Source organism: Desmodus rotundus, chromosome 4, assembly GCF_022682495.2.
Source record: "Desmodus rotundus isolate HL8 chromosome 4, HLdesRot8A.1, whole genome shotgun sequence".
NCBI classification, from domain to species: Eukaryota; Metazoa; Chordata; class Mammalia; order Chiroptera; family Phyllostomidae; genus Desmodus; species Desmodus rotundus.
This window is the reverse complement of record NC_071390.1, coordinates 76,448,397-76,471,778: the sequence shown is the minus strand read 5'-3', so window position 1 is coordinate 76,471,778 and position 23,382 is coordinate 76,448,397. Positions and strand designations below refer to the sequence as shown.

At 41.1% G+C, this 23,382-nt stretch overlaps 1 protein-coding gene across 14 annotated transcripts in view; it reads left to right on the top strand.

Annotated features, from left to right (window-relative positions):
• The window catches only part of PARD3 (par-3 family cell polarity regulator), a 715,988-nt gene that overhangs the window by 687,587 nt on the left and 5,019 nt on the right, over nt 1-23,382 (top strand). For 8 of the 14 annotated variants that reach the window (XM_053922267.2, XM_053922263.2, XM_071221246.1 and 5 more), the window contains 2 exons: nt 9,857-9,977; nt 20,137-20,264. In XM_053922267.2, the coding sequence (XP_053778242.1) occupies nt 9,857-9,977; nt 20,137-20,264 (249 nt within the window). Of the gene's footprint in view, nt 1-9,856; nt 9,978-20,133; nt 20,265-23,382 lie in introns of all 14 variants that reach the window. The other 6 variants (XM_053922257.2, XM_053922260.2, XM_053922258.2 and 3 more) reach the window with 1 other exon arrangement.

Sequence of the window (23,382 nt, the reverse complement as noted above, 5' to 3'; positions counted from 1 at the left end):
CCTGTATTTACTTTGTACAGTTTTCTCTGAGACCAAAGCTTTGGCATAACTAACTACATAGATGACAGTGGTAAAATTTATTCCAAAAATGTGATTCCTCTCTTTTATTCTGCTCTTCTCAACAACATGCTTTTCCAACAGAGAGTATTTGTTTGGTTGCAGCTGTGGGCAGGGCATACGTCTGTGTGCTTCTCGACCACTTTATTTCATTTAGCAAGTATGTATGACCCCCCTAAAATGGTTTAAGGTGATATGGTGGTGGTAGTGTAGTATAGTGGTCTGTGTGTGTGTGTGTGTGTGTGTGTGTGTTTAAGGGAGGCGGTTTAGGGAGTTTGTTATCTTTTGTTGCAATAAAACACAAGAGAGCAGACCCACTGTACAGTAACATTTTAAGCTCCTATTTACATCCCATCCACTGATGTCCTATTGGCCAAATCAAGTCATATGGCCAACCTCGGCATCAGTGGGTGTTAATTTTCTATTGCTGCATAACATATTAACACAGACTTAGCAATCTAAAACAACACACATTTATTACATATGTTTCGGTGGGTCTAGAGTCCAGCAATGGTTTAGCTGCATCCTCTGGCTCAGGGTCTCATCCAGGTGCCAGCCTGTGTGCTCATTTGGAGGTCCCACTGGGCAGCACTGTTCCCTCTCCTGGACTTGCTGGCAGCATTCTCTTTGTGTTTTGGTTTGTTTGTTTGTTTGTTTGTTTTACAGTTGTAGGATTCATGGCCACTTTTTTCTTCAAAGCCAGAAAGGAGAGAGATGGACTATCAAGATGGACACTGTTCACATATAATCACGACAGTAGCATCATATACATTCCTTGACCTTTGTCGCATTTCACTGCAGAGAAGCAAGTCACAGCTGCCCACACTCGGGTGGGGGTTTGCACAAGGTGTGACTACCAGGAGGCAAGGGTCAGGGACTTACTTTAAAGTCTGTCCATCACAAATATCTGCTGAACAACTGACCCTGCCGCAGGGATGAGGCGTACAAAATACACACGTGTTAGGTGGTTGTGATGAAGGCACAAACCTAAGAAAGAGAAACATATACACGTGTGAGCACTGTTAAAGAGTATTTAGGTCTGAGGACAATTATTATTGAAGATTTGAAAAGAACAGATAAACATGGGCTGGGGTAGTTAGGAAAGGCTTCTAGGAAGTGGAATTTGATTTCTTTAACTTACTGTAAAGATGGATAGGAAAGGAGAGGGTATCACAGGAAGAAAGAGAGGAGCAAATTTATCTTCCTCTTTTCTTTGGTAGCTTCTCTTATGCTAGAAATCATCACTATCTCCCCCATGAGCAGCATGGAAAGCCTGACAAGATTCATCCCCTCCCTTCTGTCTACCCGCCCCCCCCCCAGCATTTTTTTTCTATGGGGAGGAGAGTGTATACCAAGATGGTACCTCTTTCTTTAAAAAAAAAAACAAGTAGTTGTTCTCCCTTTTATTAAATTCTGGATCATAAAGCTATGCTCTCTATTCCAGTTTTCTCAATTTCCTTTGCATAATTAAAATGTAAATGTTAAAGAGTTTTTACTCCATAAAGAATTAGTCATGTCACAAACTCCTCTCAGCTTATGCTGGTCTGAAAAGGTAGGTCAGCACTCAAGCTTGCAGGGCAGTCAGTATATTCAGGGTTTGACAGACCGGAGGGCGCCGACACTTTAGAAGAGGCAGGGCTATATGCACAATGCCCAGTTGTTGTTGTTTTTAATATTTGTTTCTTGGGACGGTGAGCAGGGGACCACTGGCCTTGTCTTGTTGCGGTGAAAGTAAATAGCCTGGAAAAGCAAAATGTAAAGTAGGCAGCAGCTACAGAATGTCAAGCACCGGTTGCAAGGTAGCTGGCAACAGATTTTTTTTTTTCTGGCTCACCTAGGATTAAAAAAATAAAAGAAGCCAACATTTAAAATTTGGGGGAAAAACTGTAGTTCTGACTTCTCTTTTAAAAAAAGTAAAAAGCATCACCAGTCCTGTATCCTTTGGGGCAGCAATCTCCTGGAACCAAGAGCAAGCCTCCTCTCTGGCCCAAGCATAGTACTCCCATTTGTCACAGAATGTACGTGGTGCTTCCAGTGCACTGGGGTCTCCTTCACTCTTTAGTTAGTTGCTCTTCAGTCATTGGAAATTGTCCCAACTGTGACACCTGTGGGCATTGTTTTCAGAGTATTCGCCATATAGCACCTGCAGTGTTTTTGAATATATGCAGATTCCTAGGCCCTGCACTGGACTTGCTGAATCAGAAAATCCCCAGGGCCGTCTCAGTCAGTCAGCATTTCTTAACAAGCACTCAGGATGACTCCCACATACAATGTGCGTCTGTGAGGACCACTATGTAAAGTTTTTCGCTCTGCCCGAGGAGATGTTTGGACTGTTATCTGTGGAGCAGAGGTGCAGGACGGGCTCCAGCCTCGCTTGCCAGCAGCAGCATGGTGCACTCAGCAGGAGCGGGACGTTCAGCGGCTGCCGGGAAACACACTGCAGTAGCCCAGTCTGAAGGTCCTAAAGCCTCGTGCACTGTGTGGTCAGCCTCTGACCAGAGAGGATTCATCCCATGATCATTATGAATTTTTTTACATGAAAGGCACTTTTATAATTCCCCTCGTTACCCCTCCTTTCTGTAGACTTTTGATAAATTATGATTTACTGACTTCTCATTAAGAGTGGTACTGTCTCACTCACCCATCGGATTGACTCAGGTGGTATATTTGTTACATTCCTCTCAAAAAACATGATCAACTTTAAGTTGTCAAGGAACCTAAATATAAGTTGATTGGGGTGTGTAGCCATCATTGCTAATAAATATTTAAAACTTCCTTTGGCCCCCACAGCAGAAGAGCTAACCAACAACACTAGAAGTCTCTATATGAATTATTGGGTCATTATAGACTGGCCTGGCAAACAGGCCGGAGCTGCTGCAGTGGCTCCATCTCCTGAAGCCAGGATGTCACCTTCCAATGCCAACTGTTGTTCCCCAAGGACGCTGGATAGTCAAGTCTTTGGAAGTCATCATCAATCATGAAAACCATTGCAGCCTGCTTTCCAATTTCAACCCATAGAGTGGCTTTTCTAGTCTTAGGCAAGTTGGTTAGTGTTCTCTAGAGCACAGGAATAGAGGAAAAGAATATGCAACAGTAGCCTCACCAGCTGCTCAGGTTTGGAAATAAGGGAGGAAGGAACTTCCAGAACTCATCTTATACTATGAAAAACATTGAAGTCACCAGAATTTAAAATTAAGGACAGTGGGTCAACTTCTTTTGTTGGCAGATACACTTCCCATTAATCACAAATAGGAGGAAGTCACTGTTCATCAATGGTTTGGACTTCATGAACCTAATAATTATGAGATTAAAGCTGTCTGTGCTACATGAACAAAATAGAGAAATATTTCTAGTTAGATTTGTAAAAAACTCTTTCAGTCAAGCCTCCTGCAATTCTGCTGTTAAAACCTATGAAGTATGCCAGGACCAAAAAGGGTGCAGCTGGAAAGATGGCACTGAGATTAAAGAATGCTCATTTTTCTATCTCTTTGTCTTGTGAGTATAACGACCCTCATGGCTGCATCATCACAGTTACAAATACAATACAGAGAAGGAGTTATAGCCCAGGTGTCACACTGGGAAGCCAGTACAGAAAATGCATCTGTATGAACAAAAATGTTTTAAAAGCCAGTAGGAATAGTATCCTGCCGGGCTCAAGAGTGTGGAGGGCAGGTTTTGAGGCTGTATCTAAATATGAGCAGAAGCCTCGTGTTGAGTAGCACATTTTACAGACCCGTTAACCTTTAATGTTTGTTCTCAGGCTAATCAGTTCCAAAGATTTGTCAGAAGAAAAACGTAGGGAAGAGAAGCTTTTATTGACTGGGAAAATAGTCAAATTGAATATATTAACAAGACAGTCCAGAAGCTCTAATTAAATTGATAGAAACATAAAGGTGATAGGGACCCACCCGTATATGGTGAAAGACTGTCCCGTATTCAGGGAAGATGTTAATACTTTGGTCCTATACATGAACATTTTCAATTTCAGATTTCTAAGCCTTTGGAATTCTTCAAAATATACTTTGCTATGGCAAACTTGCCTTTTTTATTGTATTTTATTGATTATGCTATTACAATTGTCCCAATTTTTCCCACTTTGCCTCCTCCACCCAGCACCCCCTACTCCCTCCAGCAATTTTCCCCACCCTTTGTTCACATCCATGGGGCACCCATATAAGTTCTTTGGCAACTCATTTCCTCTACTGTTCTTAACATCCTCCTGCCTATTCTGTACCTACCAATTTTTACTTGTTAATCCCTTCACCTTTTCCCCCATTTCCCCAAACCCCCATCCCAACTGATAACCCTCCAAATGATCTCCATATCTATGATTCTGTTTCTGTTCTGCTTCATTTTTTTTTAGATTCAGTTGTTGTTAGTTATGTATTTATTGCCATTTTAATGTTCATAGTTTTGATCTTCTTTTTCTTAAGCAAGTCCCTTTAACATTTCATATAATAATGGCTTGCTGATGATGATGAACTCCTTTAGCTTTACTTTGTCTGGGAAGCACTTTATCTGCCCTTCCATGCTAATTGATAGCTTTGCTGGATAGAGTAATCTAGGTTGTAGGTCCTTGCTTTTCATCACTTTGAATACTTCTTGCCAGCCCCTTCTTGCCTGCAAAGTTTCTTTTGAGAAATCTGCTGGCAGTGTTATGGGAACTCCTTTGTGGGTACTATTTGCTTTTCTCTTGTGGCTTTTAAGATTCTCTCTTTATCTTTAATCTTTGCATTTTAAGTGTTATGTGTCTTGGTGTGATCCTCTTTGCATCCATCTTGTTTGGGACTCTCCGTGCTTCCTGGACTTGTATGTCTATTTCCTTCACCAAATTAGGGAAGTTTTCTTTCATTCTTTTTTTCAAATAACTTTCCAATTTCTTGCTCTTTCTCTTCTCCTTCTAGCACCCCTATGATGTGAATGTTGGTAAACTTGAAGTTGTCCCAGAGGCTCCTTACACTATCCTGGTTTTTTTTTAATTCTTTTTTCTTACTGTTCTGGTTGGATGTTTTTTGCTTCCTTATGTTCCAAATCATTGATTTAATTCTCGCCTTCATCCACTCCACTGTTGATTCCCTGTAAATATTTCTTTATTTCAGTTAGTGTATGCTTCATTTCTGATTGGATCATTTTTATGCTGTCGATCTTGAGCATCCTTATAACCAGTGTTTTGAACTCTGCCTCTGTTATATTGCTTATTTCCATTTTGTTTTGTTCTTTTTCTGGAGCTTTGTTCTCTTCTTTCATTTGGGCCATATTTTTTTATCTCCTCATTTGGGCAGCCACCCTGTGTATGTTTCTGTGTATTAGGTAGAGCTGCTTTGACTCCCTGTCTTGGTAGCATGGCTTAATGTAGTAGGTGTCCTATAGGGTCCAGTGGCACAGCCTCCCCTATCATGTAAGCTGGGTAGTTGAGGTGCGCCCTCCATGTGGGCCAAGTACTCACTTCTCTTGTATTTGAGTCTTGATTGCTGTTAGCCGGTCAATGGGAGTGATGTACCCAAGCCAGTCAGCTGGTAGGACTGGCTGTGACCACTAGCCACCAACTACCTCCCTCCATAGCTTGTGGAGGGGGTTGGGTGGTGGTGCTCTGATGTGGTCTGTAACTGCCAGCTGGGTGCATAGGCTCTGGGGTTTCCCAGGTAGTACAGGCCAAGGTCAGCTCCCACCTGTGTTCTGTCTGAGGCCACGTGGCATAAGCTAAAGTGATCTGCAGGTGGCTGCTGGTAGTGCCAGGCCTGGGGCCACTTAGAAGTACAGGAGCTGGGCTCAGCTGTTGCTTGTTTGAGTGGATTTAGGAAGGTCTGAAGCCGGGGCCAAGCCAGCCCATTTATGTGGAAAAGCCACTGCTAATTGCTTGGGTGGGCCTGTGATTTGGATGGGGCAGAGCCTTAGGTAATCAACAGGGTGGGACAAACTGTATGAGCCAGTATGGTGACTCCACACTATGGCTCTGGGTGGTGGAGGACTGAGAAAAGGAGTGGTGGCCACTCCATGCAATTCTGTCCAGGAGGAAGCTGTCCCCCAGCTCTCTCTTCCTGATGCCAGACACTTTAGTGTTTCCCCATATGCCACTTGTGCCTTTCTAGCTGCTGTCCCAGTGCTGGAGCCCAGAGAGAGTGAGTCTGAGTAAGTCTGTGTGTGGGGCCCTTTAAGAGGAGATGCCTGAAACTTCTGCAGTTTCTTCCACTTACCCAACCACCACCGGTTTTCCAGTCAGAAGTTATGGGGACTTATCTTCCTGGCACTGAAACCTTGGGCTGGGAGGTCTGATGTGGGACTGGGATGTATTGCTCCAGAGATATCCCTCCTGATTTTTATCCACCACCCATAGGTGTGGGACCTGCCCTTTCCACATCTCTACCCCTTCGCTCCTCCTACCTGCCTAGATGAATGTGGTTTCTTTGATTCCTTAGTTTTCAGACTTCAGACAGCTTGATTTTCTGATGGTTCTGAGTGATAGTTGTTCTGTAGTTTAGTGGTAATTTTTCTATGGCCATGGGAGGAGGCAAGCTGTGTTTACCTACACCTCCATCTTGACCCAAAGTCCCGACTTTTTTTTTTTTTTTCCCACACTACCTCTCCTAAATTTTATCATCCAGGGGTGTGTCCAGCCAAAGGATGTCAGATACACACTGAGTTACCAGGGCAATTTGTTTTCAATTAAGAGACCTCATCTTTTTAATAGTTTACAGCTTCCTATTCTACTAGCAGCTCAAGGGCATATATGATAAATATAAGGCTTGGTCTTTGTCCTCAAGAGGTCTGAAGTCTTGTTGGGGAGACAGTATATGCCTAATGTGCTTAAATAGCGTTACTGATAGGATGCAACTTAGTGCTCTGGGAATGGTAGAAACCAAAAGTGGCATGAAATTTAAGTTTGATTTAATTTTGGTCATGTCTATTACTCTTCTAAAGTATTATCTTCAAAATTTGTATGATTTTATTAAAAAGTGGCTTTGGGGTATGTTTTATTAAGTTATACAACATGGTGTAGTGGAATGAGTGCTGGGCCAGACCCCCAAAAAATCTGCATTCTTTTTTAAAAAATATATTTATTGATTATGCTATTACAGTTGTCCCATTTCCCTCCCTTCACTCCACTCCATCCTGCCCACACCATCCCTCCCACATTTCCCCCCCTATAGTTCATGTCCATGGGTCATACATATAAGTTCTTTGGCTTCTACATTTCCTATACTATTCTTACCCTCCCCCTGTCTATTTTCCACCTACCATTTACGCTACTTATTCCCTGTCCCTTTTCCCCCTCTCTCCCTCTCCCACTCCCCTGTTGATAACCCTCCATGTGATCTTCCTCTGCGGTTCTGTTCCTGTTCTAGTTGTTTGCTTAGTTTGCTTTTGTTTTTGTTTTAGGTGTGGTTGTTAGTAACTGTGAGTTTGCTGTCATTTTTACTGTTCATATTTTTTATCTTCTTTTTCTTAGATAAATCCCTTTAACATTTCATATAATAAGGGCTTGGTGATGATGAACTCCTTTAACTTGACCTTATCTGAGAAGCACTTTATCTGCCCTGCCATTCTAAATGAAAGCTTTGCTGGATACAGTAATCTTGGATGGAGGTCCTTGCCTTTCATGACTTGGAATACTTCTTTCTAGCCCCTTCTTTCCTGTAAGGTCTCTTTTGAGAAATCAGCTGACAGTCTTATGGGAAGACCTTTGTAGGTAACTGTGTCCTTTTCTCTTGCTGCTTCTAAGATTCTCTCCTTATCTTTAATCTTGGGTAATGTAATTATGATGTGCTTTGGTGTGTTCCTCCTTGGGTCCAGCTTCTTTGGGACTCTGAGCTTCCTGGAAGTCTATTTCCTTTGCCAGATTAGGGAAGTTCTCCTTCATTATTTGTTCAAATAAGTCTTCAATTTTTTGTTCTTCCTCTTCTCCTTCTGGCACCCCTATAATTCAGATGTTGGAACGTTTCAAGATGTCCTGGAGGTTCCTAAGCCTCTCCTCATTTTTTTGAATTCATGTTTCTTCATTCTTTTCTGGTTGGAAGTTTCTTTCTTCCTTGTGATCCACACCGTTGATTTGAGTCCCAGTTTCCTTCCCCTCACTATTGGTTCCCTGTACATTTTCCTTTGTTTCTCTTAGCATAGCCTTCATTTTTTCATCTAATTTGCGACCAAATTCAACCAGTTCTGTGAGTTTCCTGATTACCAGTGTTTTGAACTGTGCATCTGATAGGTTGGCTATCTCTTCATTGCTTAGTTGTATTTTTTGTGGAGCTTTGATCTGTTCTTTCATTTGGGCCATTTTTTTTGTCTTGGTGCACCTGTTACATAAAGGGGTAGAGCCTTAGGTGTTCACCAGGGTGGGGTAACACTGGTTGCTGAGCTGTGACACTGTATGTGGGGGAGGGGCCGAGAGGGAGCAATGGCACTTGCTCCAGTCACTCCCTCTGCTACCCACAATCAAATTGGGCCCTTCTGGTGATGCTTCTCGAGTGGTTGTGTGCGTGTATGTTCTAGGACCCTGTGGGTCTCTCCAGTGAACTCTCCTGTGAGGCTGGGAGTTTCTTCTACTGCCGCCTCAACCCCCATGGGTGTTTGCAATCAGAGATTTGAGGTTTTATTTCCCTGTGCTGGAGCCCTGGGTTATGTGGTCTGCTTTGCTCCCCCGCCATTCCTCCCGGTTTATCTATGCATGAATGGGGGGCCGCAGGGTCTGCCAGCTGCAGCCTGGCCTGCCCCGTTCCACAATCCGCCACCTTGCTGGGTCCGCCAGCTGCCACCTTGCTGCAAGTCCTCTCCACCCTGGCTGCCTGTCTCCGCCCCTCCTACCAGTCTGGATGAATGTTTCTTCTTTATGTCCTTGGTTATTGGAATTCCATACAGTTCGGTTTCTGTCAGTTCTGGTTGTTTTTTGTTTTTAAATTGTTGTTGTCCTTCTTTTGTTTGTGCGAGGAGGCACAGTGTGTCTACCTACACCTCCATCTTGGCCAGAAGCCCAAAATCTGCATTCTTACCTTACTTTCCCCACTGTGCAGCTGGGAGTCTTCTAAAAAGTCACTTACCTTCTTTGAATGACAGTTTCTACATTGAGGGGGGTGGGGTGTGTACATGAAATTCTGCCTTCAGAACCTATCTTACAAGCTTTTGTGAGGATAAACCAAATTCAGCTCTAGAAAAAAGAAGGCAACATCATTATGAACTGATTACATCAAACTAGCACCTGAAGTTAATTTTAAAATGCTTTTCATTCATGGTGTGAGAGCTGCGTTTTGTGCATCGACCTCCAATAACTCATAAGTAGGAACTTCACATAATGGAGTTATGAAAATAGTGCTCTGAGACTATATTGTATGGTGTTATCTCACTTGATTGTTGCCAGTACAACATTTAGAGCAAAAATGATTTGTATGTCCACTTGATATATATATATAAAGAAACTTCAGGTCAGAGGTATTAAATGCCTAAGTCTGAGAAGGTGGAGGAGGTAGGACTGGACCCTGGTATTTCTGACTTTTAATGCAATGTTCTGTCCAAAAAAATTTGCTGCCTACACCTTGCCAGATTACAGAAAGGAAATGAGGCTTTTACAGAATTGCATAAAAACGGAATGTTTGAAATTGCTGCTCACCCTCTTGAATATCTGTCTGAAATAACTTCAGTGAGTCTTAATCAAAATGAAAACATATTTTAAGTACCCTGATATTGTTTTTAAAATTCACATCCTCTTAAATAGCATCATTTCCCAGCAAAATGCCTTTTTTTCCCTAGTAACTGCAAGTCACAGATTGTATTTGGGAAGGGTGTTCATTGTTGCCCTTCTCTCTTTTAGCAACAGAGCAACTCCTAGCAACCATGATCGGATACAGCGTCTGCGGCAGGAGTTCCAGCAAGCAAAGCAGGATGAAGATGTAGAAGATCGGCGACGTACCTATAGTTTTGAACAACCTTGGGTAAGTGTTTGGTTCATCGGTACAATGGATATTTCCACAACTTTCTGCAGTAACAGCCACTAAGCTGTGACATCAGTCTTTTATGAAATGAGACAAGATGGAGCCAAATTCCTTTGACCTTTAACATATTGACCTTTTCCCTCATTTCCTTCTGGATTTCATCATTGCTAATTTCGTTTTACATCTTATTGCACCATCTGTCCATTGCACAATAGGTTTCATTTGCCTTATAACAAGACATAGCAAAATATTCTTGTTCTCAATTATGCATGATTTTAAGTTCAGTAAGTATTTTTCTATATATATTTTTCTCAGAATCAGAGCCAGAATAAATTAACTCAGCACATGTCCGTTGTATATCTACTATTCCAATATATGAAAGTACAGTATTTAGTAATTCTTTTTTTTCATTCTTCTGTGGCTCCTTTGTATATTACTGAATCCCTCTCATTTGTCTGCCTCTATCCCTATTCTAGTTCATCCTCGGCACAACTGCCAGAGTGATCTTTCTAAAGCAAAACTTTGAATATCCTCTCAGTGCCCACAAGATACAGCCCAAATTGCACAGTGGGGCATGCTAATCCTCCTCAGTCTTGCCCTAGACTCATGCTTCTGTCTTGTGTTTAGCCTTAGTGAGGATGGCACTTCTGGGAATGGGAGGAGTTGGAGCAGACTTGGGGCTTCAAGATGATGAGAATTTGAAGAATATCTTTGGAATTTTGAGAGAGAATCAATTAGGGGTGAATATAGAGGACTGGCAATAGAAAAAACAGTTTTATAGATTAACTGTATGACAGGGGTTGGCAAGACAGTTAGGACAGAAAGTCAAAGAAGGTACTGTAGAGAGAGTCCTGGTGAGAACACAAGTGAGGGTGTCACCCAGTCTGGGTAGGGAGGTAAATCCAGCTCATGGAAGGATTACCCTGATTGCCTAGGAGGATGTGAGAATGATCAGCAGTCTAGGGGTCATGAAACCTAGAAGGCTATTGTCAAGACAATATGTTCTTGGGAGCTGAGGATCTCAGAGGTGGCCCAGTCCTGGGTGATGAAGTCCAGGTGTACCATCCATGCATTTGAGCTCCTGAAGTAGAGTAGAGAGCAGTGTGAAAAAAGTTAATGAGCCCTGGCCAGGTGACCCATTTGGTTGGAGTGTCATCCCATACACCAAGTGATCATGGATTCATTCCCTGGTCAGGGCACATACCTAGGTGGTGGGTTCCATCCCTAGTTGGGTACATACGGGAGGCAACCAATTGATGTTTCTCTCTTACGTTGATGTTCCTGTCTCTTTTTTTCTCTTTCTTTCTCTCATCCTCCCTCTCTCTCTATAAAATCATTGAGCATATCATCAGGTGAGGATTTTTTAAAAAGTGAATGAGTTCAGTTCAAAGTGTTGGAAATATAATTATAGTAGATATTTGCAAGAGTAGAGGCTGCAAGAAGGATGGTGTTAGGAAAGACTTGAATAAAAGCAAAAGGATCCTGCTTTGGTTGGGGAGGGTAAATGACCCACCTAACACAGAAATGAGCGATTAGTGATGTTGCAGAGAAGAAAAAGGTAGAAATGTAGTGTGAGCTTTTAATATGAGAGTGAAGGAATGAAGAAGGATGGAATCAGAATAGAACACTCTCCCACTAGCCAGGTGACCAGCTCTCCAGGCCTCAGTTTCCTTATTAATAGGTCAACACGGTTAAAATAGATGACTGAGTGTGTTATTCAACCCTTTGTTAGAATGAACACGTAAGAGGAAGCCCAGTATATAGAGTAGAGCAGATGAAAGTAGAACTTCTCCAAGTGTGGTCCAAGACCAGCACCTTCCCAGTGCTCGGAGCATGTTAGAAATGCACCTGCTGGCCATGCCTCAGACCTATTAGATCCGAACCTCTACAGGTGGGGCCCAGGAAACTATATCTTAACAAGCTCTCCCATTTCTTTCTGAAACATGTTCAACTTTGAGAAGCACCACTATAAAGTTTATGTCATCTTTGAGATTCTCATTGGTCTTAAAATTCAACACCCTCAATATACTTTACACAAGGCCAGAGAGTTATAAAGGTTTTTGATCATTGGATTTAGTTATCAAATTGGAGTTGATGGAAGGTGAATTTTGTGAATGAAAGGAGAAGACCAAACAATGGGAGAACCATTACTAGTGTGGTGGGTTTCACTGTAGGTCAAGTGAGGAAGACTGGGCCTAAAGCAGGCAGTTGGCAATATGAGGCCAACACCCACTAATAATACCTCCTTCTGAAATCAATCCTAACCCAACTTTGGGATGTTATGGAACAAATCCAGCAGATTTAATATCTAAGAAAATCTCTAATTGTCCTCTGCAACAGGATTACTATTAATGGCATTTTTAATAAAGTATGTAGCTTGTTTTTCTAGTTGATCAAGTAAATTGAGTCATTTCCATGTAACAATATAACAGAATTATTTTAGTCTACTTATGTTGTTTGGCATAATTGAGTCAAGTAGGCTTCTCTTGTTATATGTGGAAAACATCTTTAACTGTGTGTATTTGAGAAGAGTAATGAGTGCAGGGTAACTTGGAGGAGAGAACAGCAACTGCATATGGAAATGGTGCTCACACATACTGTTTCAACTTGCAGAATCCCCCGTGGGGTTCTCATTCCCATCTCCTGCCATGAGGAGCAGTGTGACATCATTTTACTGTGGATTTCAAACCAGCATATTCACACCATTGATTCTTAATTATTTAATTCACCAAGTTTCTTCAGTGCTTCCTATGTTGTAGTCATTGGGTTTGGTGCTGGCAAATAAAGACGAGAAAACAAAGAAGGCTTAGAACTCTACAGTGGAGCTGGTACAGAGGAAAGGAATCTGTTCAGTTGGTGACGGGGGTATGCACGGACTTTTGAGCACAGAGACCATGCCCAAATCAGTTGTCAGCGGTCAGGAAGGCTTGAAAGAGCACCTCTTTGAAGTTGGAATATATTTTAAATATAAAAGGTTGAGAACCAAGATTGATTTGATTTATTTCTTGTTGGCAACATTTCTTGTTATCCACATGTAACACCTCCAAGTTTATTTGAGGCTAAAGGAGCATTTCCTACTTTTTAGCTCTTGCATTTTTCACTAGAGATGTGGAAATGAATTGATACTCATTTTGTTTTCTTTATTTTTTTGAATGGGGGCCATGAATATATTGGCATATGTTTCTATATTATCTACATAATATGAACAATCATGTTAGGAAAAATATTTGACAAAATCTTCTCGATTTAGAAATTCAACTACTGAAGGTCCTAGGTCAAATTATTGTATAGCAAAATGCCAGCAACTTTGGACAGACAGCTTGGCTTGTATTACCATTTCCTGTAATGAGTGAGCGGGGAATTATTAGGATGACAGGCTGATTACTTTAGGAATGGAATAATTTCCGAAATTGTGGGTCAGAAGTTGACCTTTTCTTTGTATTTATTTTATTTTCAAACATTTGGGATTTTGCTGTATACTCTCCATTTCCTGGTTATGTAAATGAGCTGAAAGTGACTAAAATTCTACTTAGTATATTAATTTTCATACCAATTCTCATTGTTACCCTAATAAGGGCTGCCTGCTTATTCCGAGTGTAGCTTGGTCTGTGGTTTTTATTATGTTTTTTACAAACTGAGCTTTGAGTATTTTGAAATCTTTTTTCTTTTCCTGTATATATTCTGACCTTGAAAGGTCACTGTTTGGAAAGGATGATACCATGATCTCACCCACCGGAATGGTTTGTAATCATTTAAGTTTTAAGGAACCACAAGCTCATCTTCCAGCTGTGTACACCTTAGACCATATTAATCGAAATTGCCATGCTTATTAGAAATAGCCCCACACAAAGTGCAACCAGATGTGTCATATAGAAAAATATCCAAGCCAATTACTTTACATACAGAGAGAGGCTGCAGAAAATTAATGCAAGTAGCCCTTTTCAATTCATCCATTTTCAAAATATTCTCACTAAACTCTAGCAGCACAGAATGCACCTGTTTCTGGGCCTTTGTTCAAAATAATGTTCGGGCCTGAGGGAGCCGCCTTGTGCCACAAAAGGTCTCTAGATGAGCAGAGGCCCAGAAAATTTCCTTAGCTCCATAACTGAACTGAATTCTCTCTCGAGTTGAGTAAGAGAAGAAGCAAAAAGAGGAATTTCTTCCCCACACAGTACCAGGTGCAACATAAATAAAGCAGCAAGTTGCTTTAAATCTTCCCTAAGATAATGGAACAATAGCTGAGGTTAGGGTTATTATTACAGAGCTCAGATATGGACAGGACTTAGTGGTGCTCTTAAAAGATTTAAATTGCCAGCTGCAGACATAAGTATAGAATGCTGTTAAAACTTTGAAGATACCTGAGTGTTGCCCACAAGGAGACTTGCTGGCTGAGACGACTGATGGATGGGATAATGGAGCCTTTAATAGCAATATTGCTAAATCCTTCCCATCCCAAGTTGGTAGTGACTGAGAGTAGTTTAGTTCTTCAGATAGAAAATTGGTCCTCTGTGATATAAGTATCCTCTTCTCCTCCAAGCTTTTTTCCAAGCTGTCTGTCTTTAAGCAAATTTTTTTAAAAAATCTGCCTGGGACTTTTAATGGCTCCTCTTACCGTTGTAAGGTTTTGCCTGCTTTAATTAGAGAGTCAATCTACAGTACGCAGCCACCCTGGCCCCCTCAAGTGCCTAGGGTATTTGAGAAAATAATGGTTTTATGTTTTTATCTTTCTTAAGACTTTTCAGGTATCTGCTATCATTTCCTCATAGTGCGTGTCCATAATTTGACTCGAAAAATGCATTCTTAGTTAACAGCCTTGCAGTAGTGGTACTCCAGTTCAGTTTGGGTGGAAGTCACCTCCTTTGGAAATTGGCCTGGAGAAAGCCAGGGGTAAGCAAAGGGGTACTCTTTCCTCATGGCAAAAACCTCTGTGCTTCTGCAAAGTAGGCTCCTTTTCTTCTAGCCCCTGCCCCATACTTTTGGTCAAAGGGACCCACGGGCCATTTTACCAGGAGGGGCCTGTGCTGGTAGAGGCTCGTAAGGCTGCCGTGGCTGCGGTGAACCTGTGACACTGGAGTTGGGGCTTGTTTGGAGAGCCACCCTGTTGTTTTCACTGGAGCTGCTACGTAAGATGGGGGGAAAATAGGTCCAAACGCAGGTTGGGAAAAATGAGATGAAGACAAATAGTATGTTAAAACCCAAATATGTATTTATAAAAACTTTATGAGGGAAATTAGCATGCTCTGCAGATTTTTCAACCATTACTCACATCATTAGTAGCAATTAGGCTTTTCAACATTCAGAACCTCCAAGAGTTCAATCGATAGTTGTCTAAGTGTAGTAGGTGATGGGGTAGAGGTGGAGGGCTGGGAAGGCAGGATCAATAGACAAAGTTAACTTTGGGCTAAAGGTATAAATAAGCCTGCTATAGAAAATAACGACCTGTGTTAGCAATGGCCACACTTAACCATAGTACACTGTTTACATTCTGTATGATTTGGTGGCATAAAAATTATTTTTAGCCTCTACCAAATCTTTAAATTACACTTATATATCAGAATATGGAATTTATATTAGGGCACAGCACATTTGATTTGCTCAAATAAGGATTATAAGTCCCAAGAGGATATCGTTAGTCTTGTTCTTATTGTCACTCTCGTCACGCTCATTGTCGTCCTCACCATAGGCTCATCCACAGTGCGCACACTTGTGTGTTCTACTTTTCTTTTCCACATGCCTGGCACATATATGAAAATTTGAAAATTTGTTATTCATAATTTAAGTAGAAAACTCACCTAAATTATCATTTATGAGAATACTATGTATGTGTGTTTATGTAAATATATACAAGTGTATAAATACACGTTTATTTTATTTTTTTAATCTATATGAAGGAAAATTAGAACATTTAAAAATTATTGAGTATTTTATGTAAATATTAATAAAACAATAGTGAATTTTATTTCATAAGTGACACATACACTTTTATATTAACCTCTAAAAATTTTATATTGTTATATCTAGTTCTCAGTAGTACTGAAACTTTGTACTGTATATATTTATTTTTGTTCTTTTTTTAGTCTATTAAGTACTAGTACTTTTGGTTTTATATATTTTCTATTGTCTATTTTTATTTTGGAAAAATAAGTGATTTTTTTAAATTGAGAGAAATGCTTAGTTAATTACTCAATTTAGTGAAACACTATATAGAAGATATTTTTTATTTTGTTTTACATTAGTGATACCAAAATTGTATAGCTTTCCCAAGCTTTATATTATTTTTATATAGTGTAAATAGTATCTCTTTAATAATCATGATAAAGACCAGTAGTTTGGAGCTCATTTACAGAAGCAATGTGCATAGTTTTCACTTGGGGCTTAAACATTAGCCACGGAGAGAGTCATTTATCATGGCCGTTCAGCGTACTGTGTAATAGATACTCATGGCCTGTTTCATCATACAACCTCTGTCATATGGCCTTGGCAACTTGGGAGATTTTTTTTTACTTGAAAAGTCATTGCTTGTCACCAATATCATCAAAAAGAAGGCCAGGGTTATTGCCTTGTAATTTGATGAATCTCCAGAATTATTCCAGTTTTGCTTTACCTGCATGTTTCTCTGTATAGATGTCACTTTGTTGTTGTAGCCATTGATGCTGTTTTCTTTGAAAACATGCACTTCTCTCTGGGGATACCAGTTATATCTTTCTTCATTTGTGTCTATTTTTTTGTAATTTGGGACACTTGATATATTATTGTATTTCTGCCATAAGGATGGAAAACCACAGTACTTAAAAGTCAGGATTGTTGATTGCAGTTCTGGTCCCACAATTTACATTTTTATGAGATCATCATTGAAATCATGAATGAGTTATTTTTTATTGGTTATTTATTGGTTATCATGGTTATTTTTTTATTTAGGCCAAGTATAAAACTTTCCAGATGAACTTATTTAGTTGTTGCTTTAAGTTGGTTATGTATACAGTCTTCCTTGAAATCTGTGACCCAGTAAAGTTTCGTCATAAAGATATAGGTGATTCCTCAGTTAAAAAATGGGCAAAGGACTTGAACAGACACTTCTCTAAGGAGGACATACAGAGGGCCCGGAGACATGAAAAGATGCTCAGCATCACTAGCCATCAGAGAGATGCAAATTAAAACCACAATAAGATACCGCCTCACATTGGTCAGAATGGCCATCATAAAAAAAGCAACAAACAACAAATGTTGGTGAGGATGTGTAGAAAAGGGAATGCTAGTGCATTGTTGGTTGGATTGAAGACTGGTGCAACCACTGTGGAAAACAGTATGGAATTTCCTCAGAAAACTAAAAATGGAACTGCCTTTTGAGCCAGCAATTCCACTGCTAGCATTATAGCCTAAGAACCCTGAAACACCAATCCAAAAGAACCTATGCACCCCAATGTTCATAGCAGCACAATTTACAATAGCCAAGTGCTGGAAGCAACCCAAGTGCCCATCAGTAAATGAATGGATCACAAAACCATGGTACATCTATACAATGGAATACTACGCAGCAGAAAGAAAGAAGGAGCTCCTACCCTTTGTGACAGCATGGATGGAACTGGAGAGCATTATGCTAAGTGAAATAAGCCAGGCGGTGAGGGACAAATACCATATGATCTCACCATTAACAGGAACCTAATCAACAAATTGAACAAGCAAGCAAAATATAGCCAAGGACATTGAAATTGAGAACAGACTAACAGTGATCAGAGGGGAGAGGGGAGGGGATAATGGGGGAAAAGGGTGAAGGGTTTACAGGAACAATTATAAAGGACATATGAACAACAATGGGGGGGTGTTGTGGAGGGGTGGGGGGAAAAGGCAGAAAACTGTACTTGAACAACAGTAAAAAAGATAAGTAAGATAAATAAAGATATGGATGAGTCCTTTTAATTTGCAACCCTTTTGTATGCTCTGAAAAGAGAAATTGAGTAAAATATTAATGGTAAGCCTGAGATTCATATTTTGTCATACTGAGCATAATAGTATGAAATATGTCAATATGCTGATACCAAACTTCTTCACTCATTTTAAGCTTCAGAGGCCACCTGATAATCATTTCATTGTTGGAGTTCATCAAGATGCAGCTAGATGATTGCTGCTCACAAGGTGTGAGGTGAACAGTGTCAGGAAACACGCATTTCTTTGAGGCAGTTGAGGAAACAAACCCCATCAACATTTTTCTTTCTCTACAAGAATCAAATTTTTAGGCTTCTTGAAGAAACAACTTGAAAATACCCCTGAAATTTCTATAAGACCTTGCATTTTCTTTTTACATGTCCACAGCAGTGTGTCACAGAACAGCATGAGCTTACATAGCTGGTTATGAAATCTTGGCTGCAGAATGCCAGGTCTTTCAAGGCTGCTTGACACATGTACATAGCTTATCTGAGTGAAAATTAAAGGGAATGAGGGTGTGAAGAAAATTGTGTAGTGTTTTCTTGCTTTGCTTTCCCTGTATCCAGTGGCTTCTCCCAGAAGTCCCTGGCTCACCATGAAACTAGAACAGCTTGGTTTCCTGTTCGGCCAGCCTCATCCAGTATAATGGAAGAAAATGTCTGTCTTCTTTAATGCAGTTGATGAACACTTGGTCGATGTTTTGTTTGTATAAGCGAATTCACTTAGTGAAGTGCTGTCCTTGCTAAAGGCACCATTGATGTGTTATTTGACCAGTGTTGTGGAGAGGGTCTCTAAACACACATTTGTTCCAATGAGTGTGGCTATAAACACCCACTAGTAGAAACTAGGGTATTGTAAAGCCTAATCTCTTCACACGTTATTTTTGCATCAGGATATTTTTAATATGTTCACTGACTGTGCCCATATGCTTTGAAATTTTTGTCCTGTATATTGCCATGTTATTGCTTACCAACAAGTAAGATAATGCTGCCAGGCGGCAAGAGGATAATAGATGATGCTTGCTTGCTGTTCACACGAAAGCCAACTACAGGAGCCATCTTTAAGTAACAAGCCCACGTGTTTTCTTGCATCTCCTTCCAATGAATGCTATGACTGTTATTATTTAGAATGTTATTATCATCAAAGTCTGCCATTCGCTTCCAACTCTAAAAGAAAATCATTAACTTGTTTTTAATAGACATTCTTCACTTAGGACATGCCTGTTGCACAACATTGCATAACACCAAGGGGAACAGAGGTTAGCGTGCACCAAAAGGATTATTTAAGAGTGTGTGCCAGTGATGCTGGGATAAACCATTGTTGGGTATGTGTATCATTAGAGGCATTGGTGTCTATTTTGAGCAGAGCTACTTTCATTTCAGAGGGCCTGATCTGGAAGGTAAGCTAAAACCTGTCAGTGAGAAGCCAGAGCATTTGCAGGGCTTGAGCTACACAGCACAGTGTACATACCCAGTATCTGGTCTGGACGAGAGGCCATCAGCAGAAGACCTGCTGACCAAAGTCTTTAGCCAGCAGGATTGAGCATTTCTTTATATAGTTAACCTAGGTAAAAATGCCATTTCTAGTCACTAAGGCAGAAATGTCTTCTCTCATAACCAACTCAAGTAGCTGTTAGCTTTGAGGTTTATTCTTTGGATAAGCATTTCTGTTCCCCATTTGGCTACCCTCTGTGGGTTGGGGAAGACCTGTACATGGCTAACAGTGGCTAGTTTCAGCTAATCTTGGTTCAAAAGTTAGCTGTCATTCTTTAGGAAAAGGGGGATGAGCTCATAGTGTATCCTATTGTTAAACTAAAATATGTAACTACCAAAAACATTCACCACCATGGCTAACTTTCAAGTGTGCACCCCATGAACTTTCCCACTTTTGTGAATTACTATAGCACATTTTTATTGTGTACTTGGCATCAAATTCTTGTTTGCTCTGTAAACATGGATGTAAACTGGTATCTGATATCAGGATTTGTGAAACTTTGTTAGGAAAATTTAGAAAGGCTGACCTCTCCATCTCCAGCCATTCTAAAGCTATAATCAGAATGTAAGATGATTCAGTTCTGGGGGCTCATGAGAGCAATTAGATGTCTGCTTTCTCACACTTAAGAAGAATTGCTCTTGATTTTTTAAAATTTCACAGAATTTGCCAAGTGTTTCTAAGTCAATCTGTAGGAATCCATGTGATTCCCTTCACGTGATTATTTTGCATTTCCCCCCAGCAGCCCAGCTCCCGACCCTCGGCGCCCAGCGGCCGGCACTCGGTGTCTGTGGAGGTGCAGATGCAGCGCCAGCGGCAGGAGGAGCGTGAGAGCTTCCAGCAGGCCCAGCGCCAGTACAGCTCCCTGCCTCGGTGAGTGCTCACGTAGGGCAGCCCTTGTGAACTTTCCCTGGCCTCTCCACCTTCCACATGGTGGCCAGAGAGGAGCCCAATGATGGTGGGTTGCTGCCTGGCCCAGAGGCCATCTTACTATGTGGCAAGAGACTAGAAAGAAAGATGGTTCAGGAGATGCCAACGTTATCACTCAGAAACTCCCTAATGGAAAGCAAGTAGTGGCGGCTGAGACAGGGGCTTAGCGCTGGACCCGGATTGTAGTATCAGTTCTGCTGCCTCCCACATGGCCATGGACAAGAGAGCTTCCTTATCTGAAAATAGAAAGATAACTCTGCTTTGCTTAGTTCATAGGGTAACTGGAATAATTGGTACTGTGTGCATCCAGAGCTCTGTAGAAGAGTGAGGTGTATGTTCCAGCTCAGCCCTTACGTGGGCTCTGTGCTCCCTAACTTCCCTCTCTTGTTGTTCTGCCTGCTCTGCGTTTGCTTGCATTGATCCTCAGAGGATTCCAGGGATCCCCCCTCTATAGCTGACAGCCACATGGAGGGGGTATCTGCTGGGTTCCCCACATGGAGCTCCCTCTGCTACCAGGTTCTCTGTCAGGCCTGGAAAGCGCTCAGGTGACTGGGCCTAACACAGGGACTAATAACCACTTTTCCATGTGACTATTTTTTCCATTCACAGTAAAAAATAAAAGTGTTTAAAATTATTCAGCTTTCCAAGCTTCCCCAAACAAGTCACTCCTCTAATCACAATTCTTACAGGCATTTGTTTTTCTACTTCAAACCAGGTGTCAAAATCAAACCAAGTGACAAAAACATTTTGGGTAGGAAAAAAAATCCATTTACCGCATTTTTATCAACTGTTTCAAATTTAAGCAGAACAACTTTTATTTTTTGTGGAGAGGGGTGCAAAATTTATCTGTAACTTAACTGACTAATATAAAAGTGATCTTGATTAAAGTTCTAATAAAGATGAGCCTCTTTAAATATTAAATGGTCACTGTTACTACCATGAGGGACTTGACCACACTGCCCCAGGTCACCAAGGGGATGTGGCTGTGTATGAGAGGCTGTACCGGGATGAGCACCATTACGATGGTAACTTGTTCATTCAGTTGTTCTTTTTTCAGTTCATAAAATTGTATTTCCTTGGAGGAATAAATTGTATTTTTTTCTTTTACATAGAATGATCTTTTCTTTTAAATAGGAGGATAACTAACAGTTATGTAGCCCATTCTAGGTAAATGTCATTTTACCTAGAATGGGCCACATAAGTTTAGGGCTGGACAGGGCCTTGAGATCATCTTGTCTTACAAGGAACCAGCTCTTGAAAGGTTAAAAAGCAACTTTCTCAAGGTCACACAGCTAGAGCAAATTCTGCCAGAATTCAAACCCAAACCTGCCCATGCCCTTTAGAACCATTATTTTTTACAGCTCATTGCTACCAAGAGCTTTTATTCCCAAGTTTTGAATATTGACAGATGTGAGTGTAAAGCCCCCCTCTGTGCTCCAGTGCCCTTAGCATTTGGAAGGAGGCCACTTTATGAATCAGCCCAGTGCATCAGCTGCTAGACGCCTCAGGAATTATACATATGGCTTCTTCCATGTGAGTGCCCTTCTCCCAGCCCATTGGCTTGCAGTCATCAGAGACAGGAGCATGATAATGTGGGTAAACTGACACAGCGGGTGTGGCCCTGCTGCCACAGCCACATAGGGGCCCATGGCACATCATGGCCCATGTGAATGGCTACAGTATGCTATGGGAATATGCTCTTAGTCCATTGGCAAATTGTTTGGCTTTGTTTAACTTGATGGAGAGTATTTATAAGAAATGGAGGAGAAGTATTCATAAAGAAGAGTGAGTTGACATGCACAGGAATAAGGAAGGGAAGTGGAGGAGAGATAGTGGCCAGAGGGCCTGGAAGGGCAGATGGCCTGGCGAGAGAGAGGCAAGGGTCCCGAACCGCAGGAAGAACAGTGTCAGGAAACATGCATATTGGAGATCGGTGTTTCCATGGAGTTTCTCCTGGTCACATTCCATAGGAGCTCAATATTCCAAAAAGATCCTTTTGTCCTACACATCTCCCCCCTTCTTCACTCTCCACCATCCTTTCCATACCTGTCTCTGCCTCCCTTCCTCTCTCTCCCTCCTCCTGAAGCATCTGTAGAAGAATCTATACTTCCATGTAGAAGAGGGTTGCTGCTATTGGTACTACTGGTGTTGCTCAGTGTTTCCCTAGATAACTGAAACTTTCCCTCTGGGGAATTGTGAAATTCCCTTAGTATTTTTCCTTATTATTCCCTTATTTTCCTTAACAATTTCCCTTATTATTAGCCATTTTATTTTGGGCAGATATGAGAAAAACAGAAAACCCAAAATGTTAGACTTGTATACATATAGGCAAGTGGGACCTGACATGTTCTCTTCTTTTAGAGGCTCATTTCTCCATGTGAACCTCCCATGTGTGAGGACAGTTAGATGTGTGGAGCCTGACTCCCAGCAGAGTGGCTGCACTGCGCAGCAGGCTGTGTGCAGAGCCTGAAGGAAGGTAAAGAAACCACACAGGAGGGCAGAGGGGGCGACAACGGTCTGCTCAAGCTCTAGTCCAGCCCACACCTCTGACATCTGATATTCTTCAGGGACACTTGATCTCTGCTTTTCGGATGTTGACAGTTAGCAGCGTTTTATCTAAACAAGTTTGTATGGCATTTGATACCAAAATGAATTCACACACAAAAAATAGTTCAGTTGCCAAGTAGAGCATAAAATAAAACAAATGGTCAAGACTTTGTCTCAATCACACTAGATAAGGTGGTTTGAGTTAGAGGGACGTATGTGAGCCAGAGTGGCTTGAAATCCTAATTGTAATTAAGGAAGCCTATAGGCAGAATTCCAGTTTCATTTTGAAATGTCAGTAGGAAACCTTAGCCCGGTGATAATACTAGTTCTGAAGGAAAGGGGACCTGAGTGTCCCCACACTTGATTCTCAATCAGACTAAGATTTCTTTTTTATTTTTTAAATTCCTAAATCAATTTTCTCTATTCTTTTTTACTTTCTTTTTTTTTTAAATCCATTTTTTAGTCCTAAATTAGTTCCTTTATTTAGTATCCAAAAGGCAACACTCAAACTGAG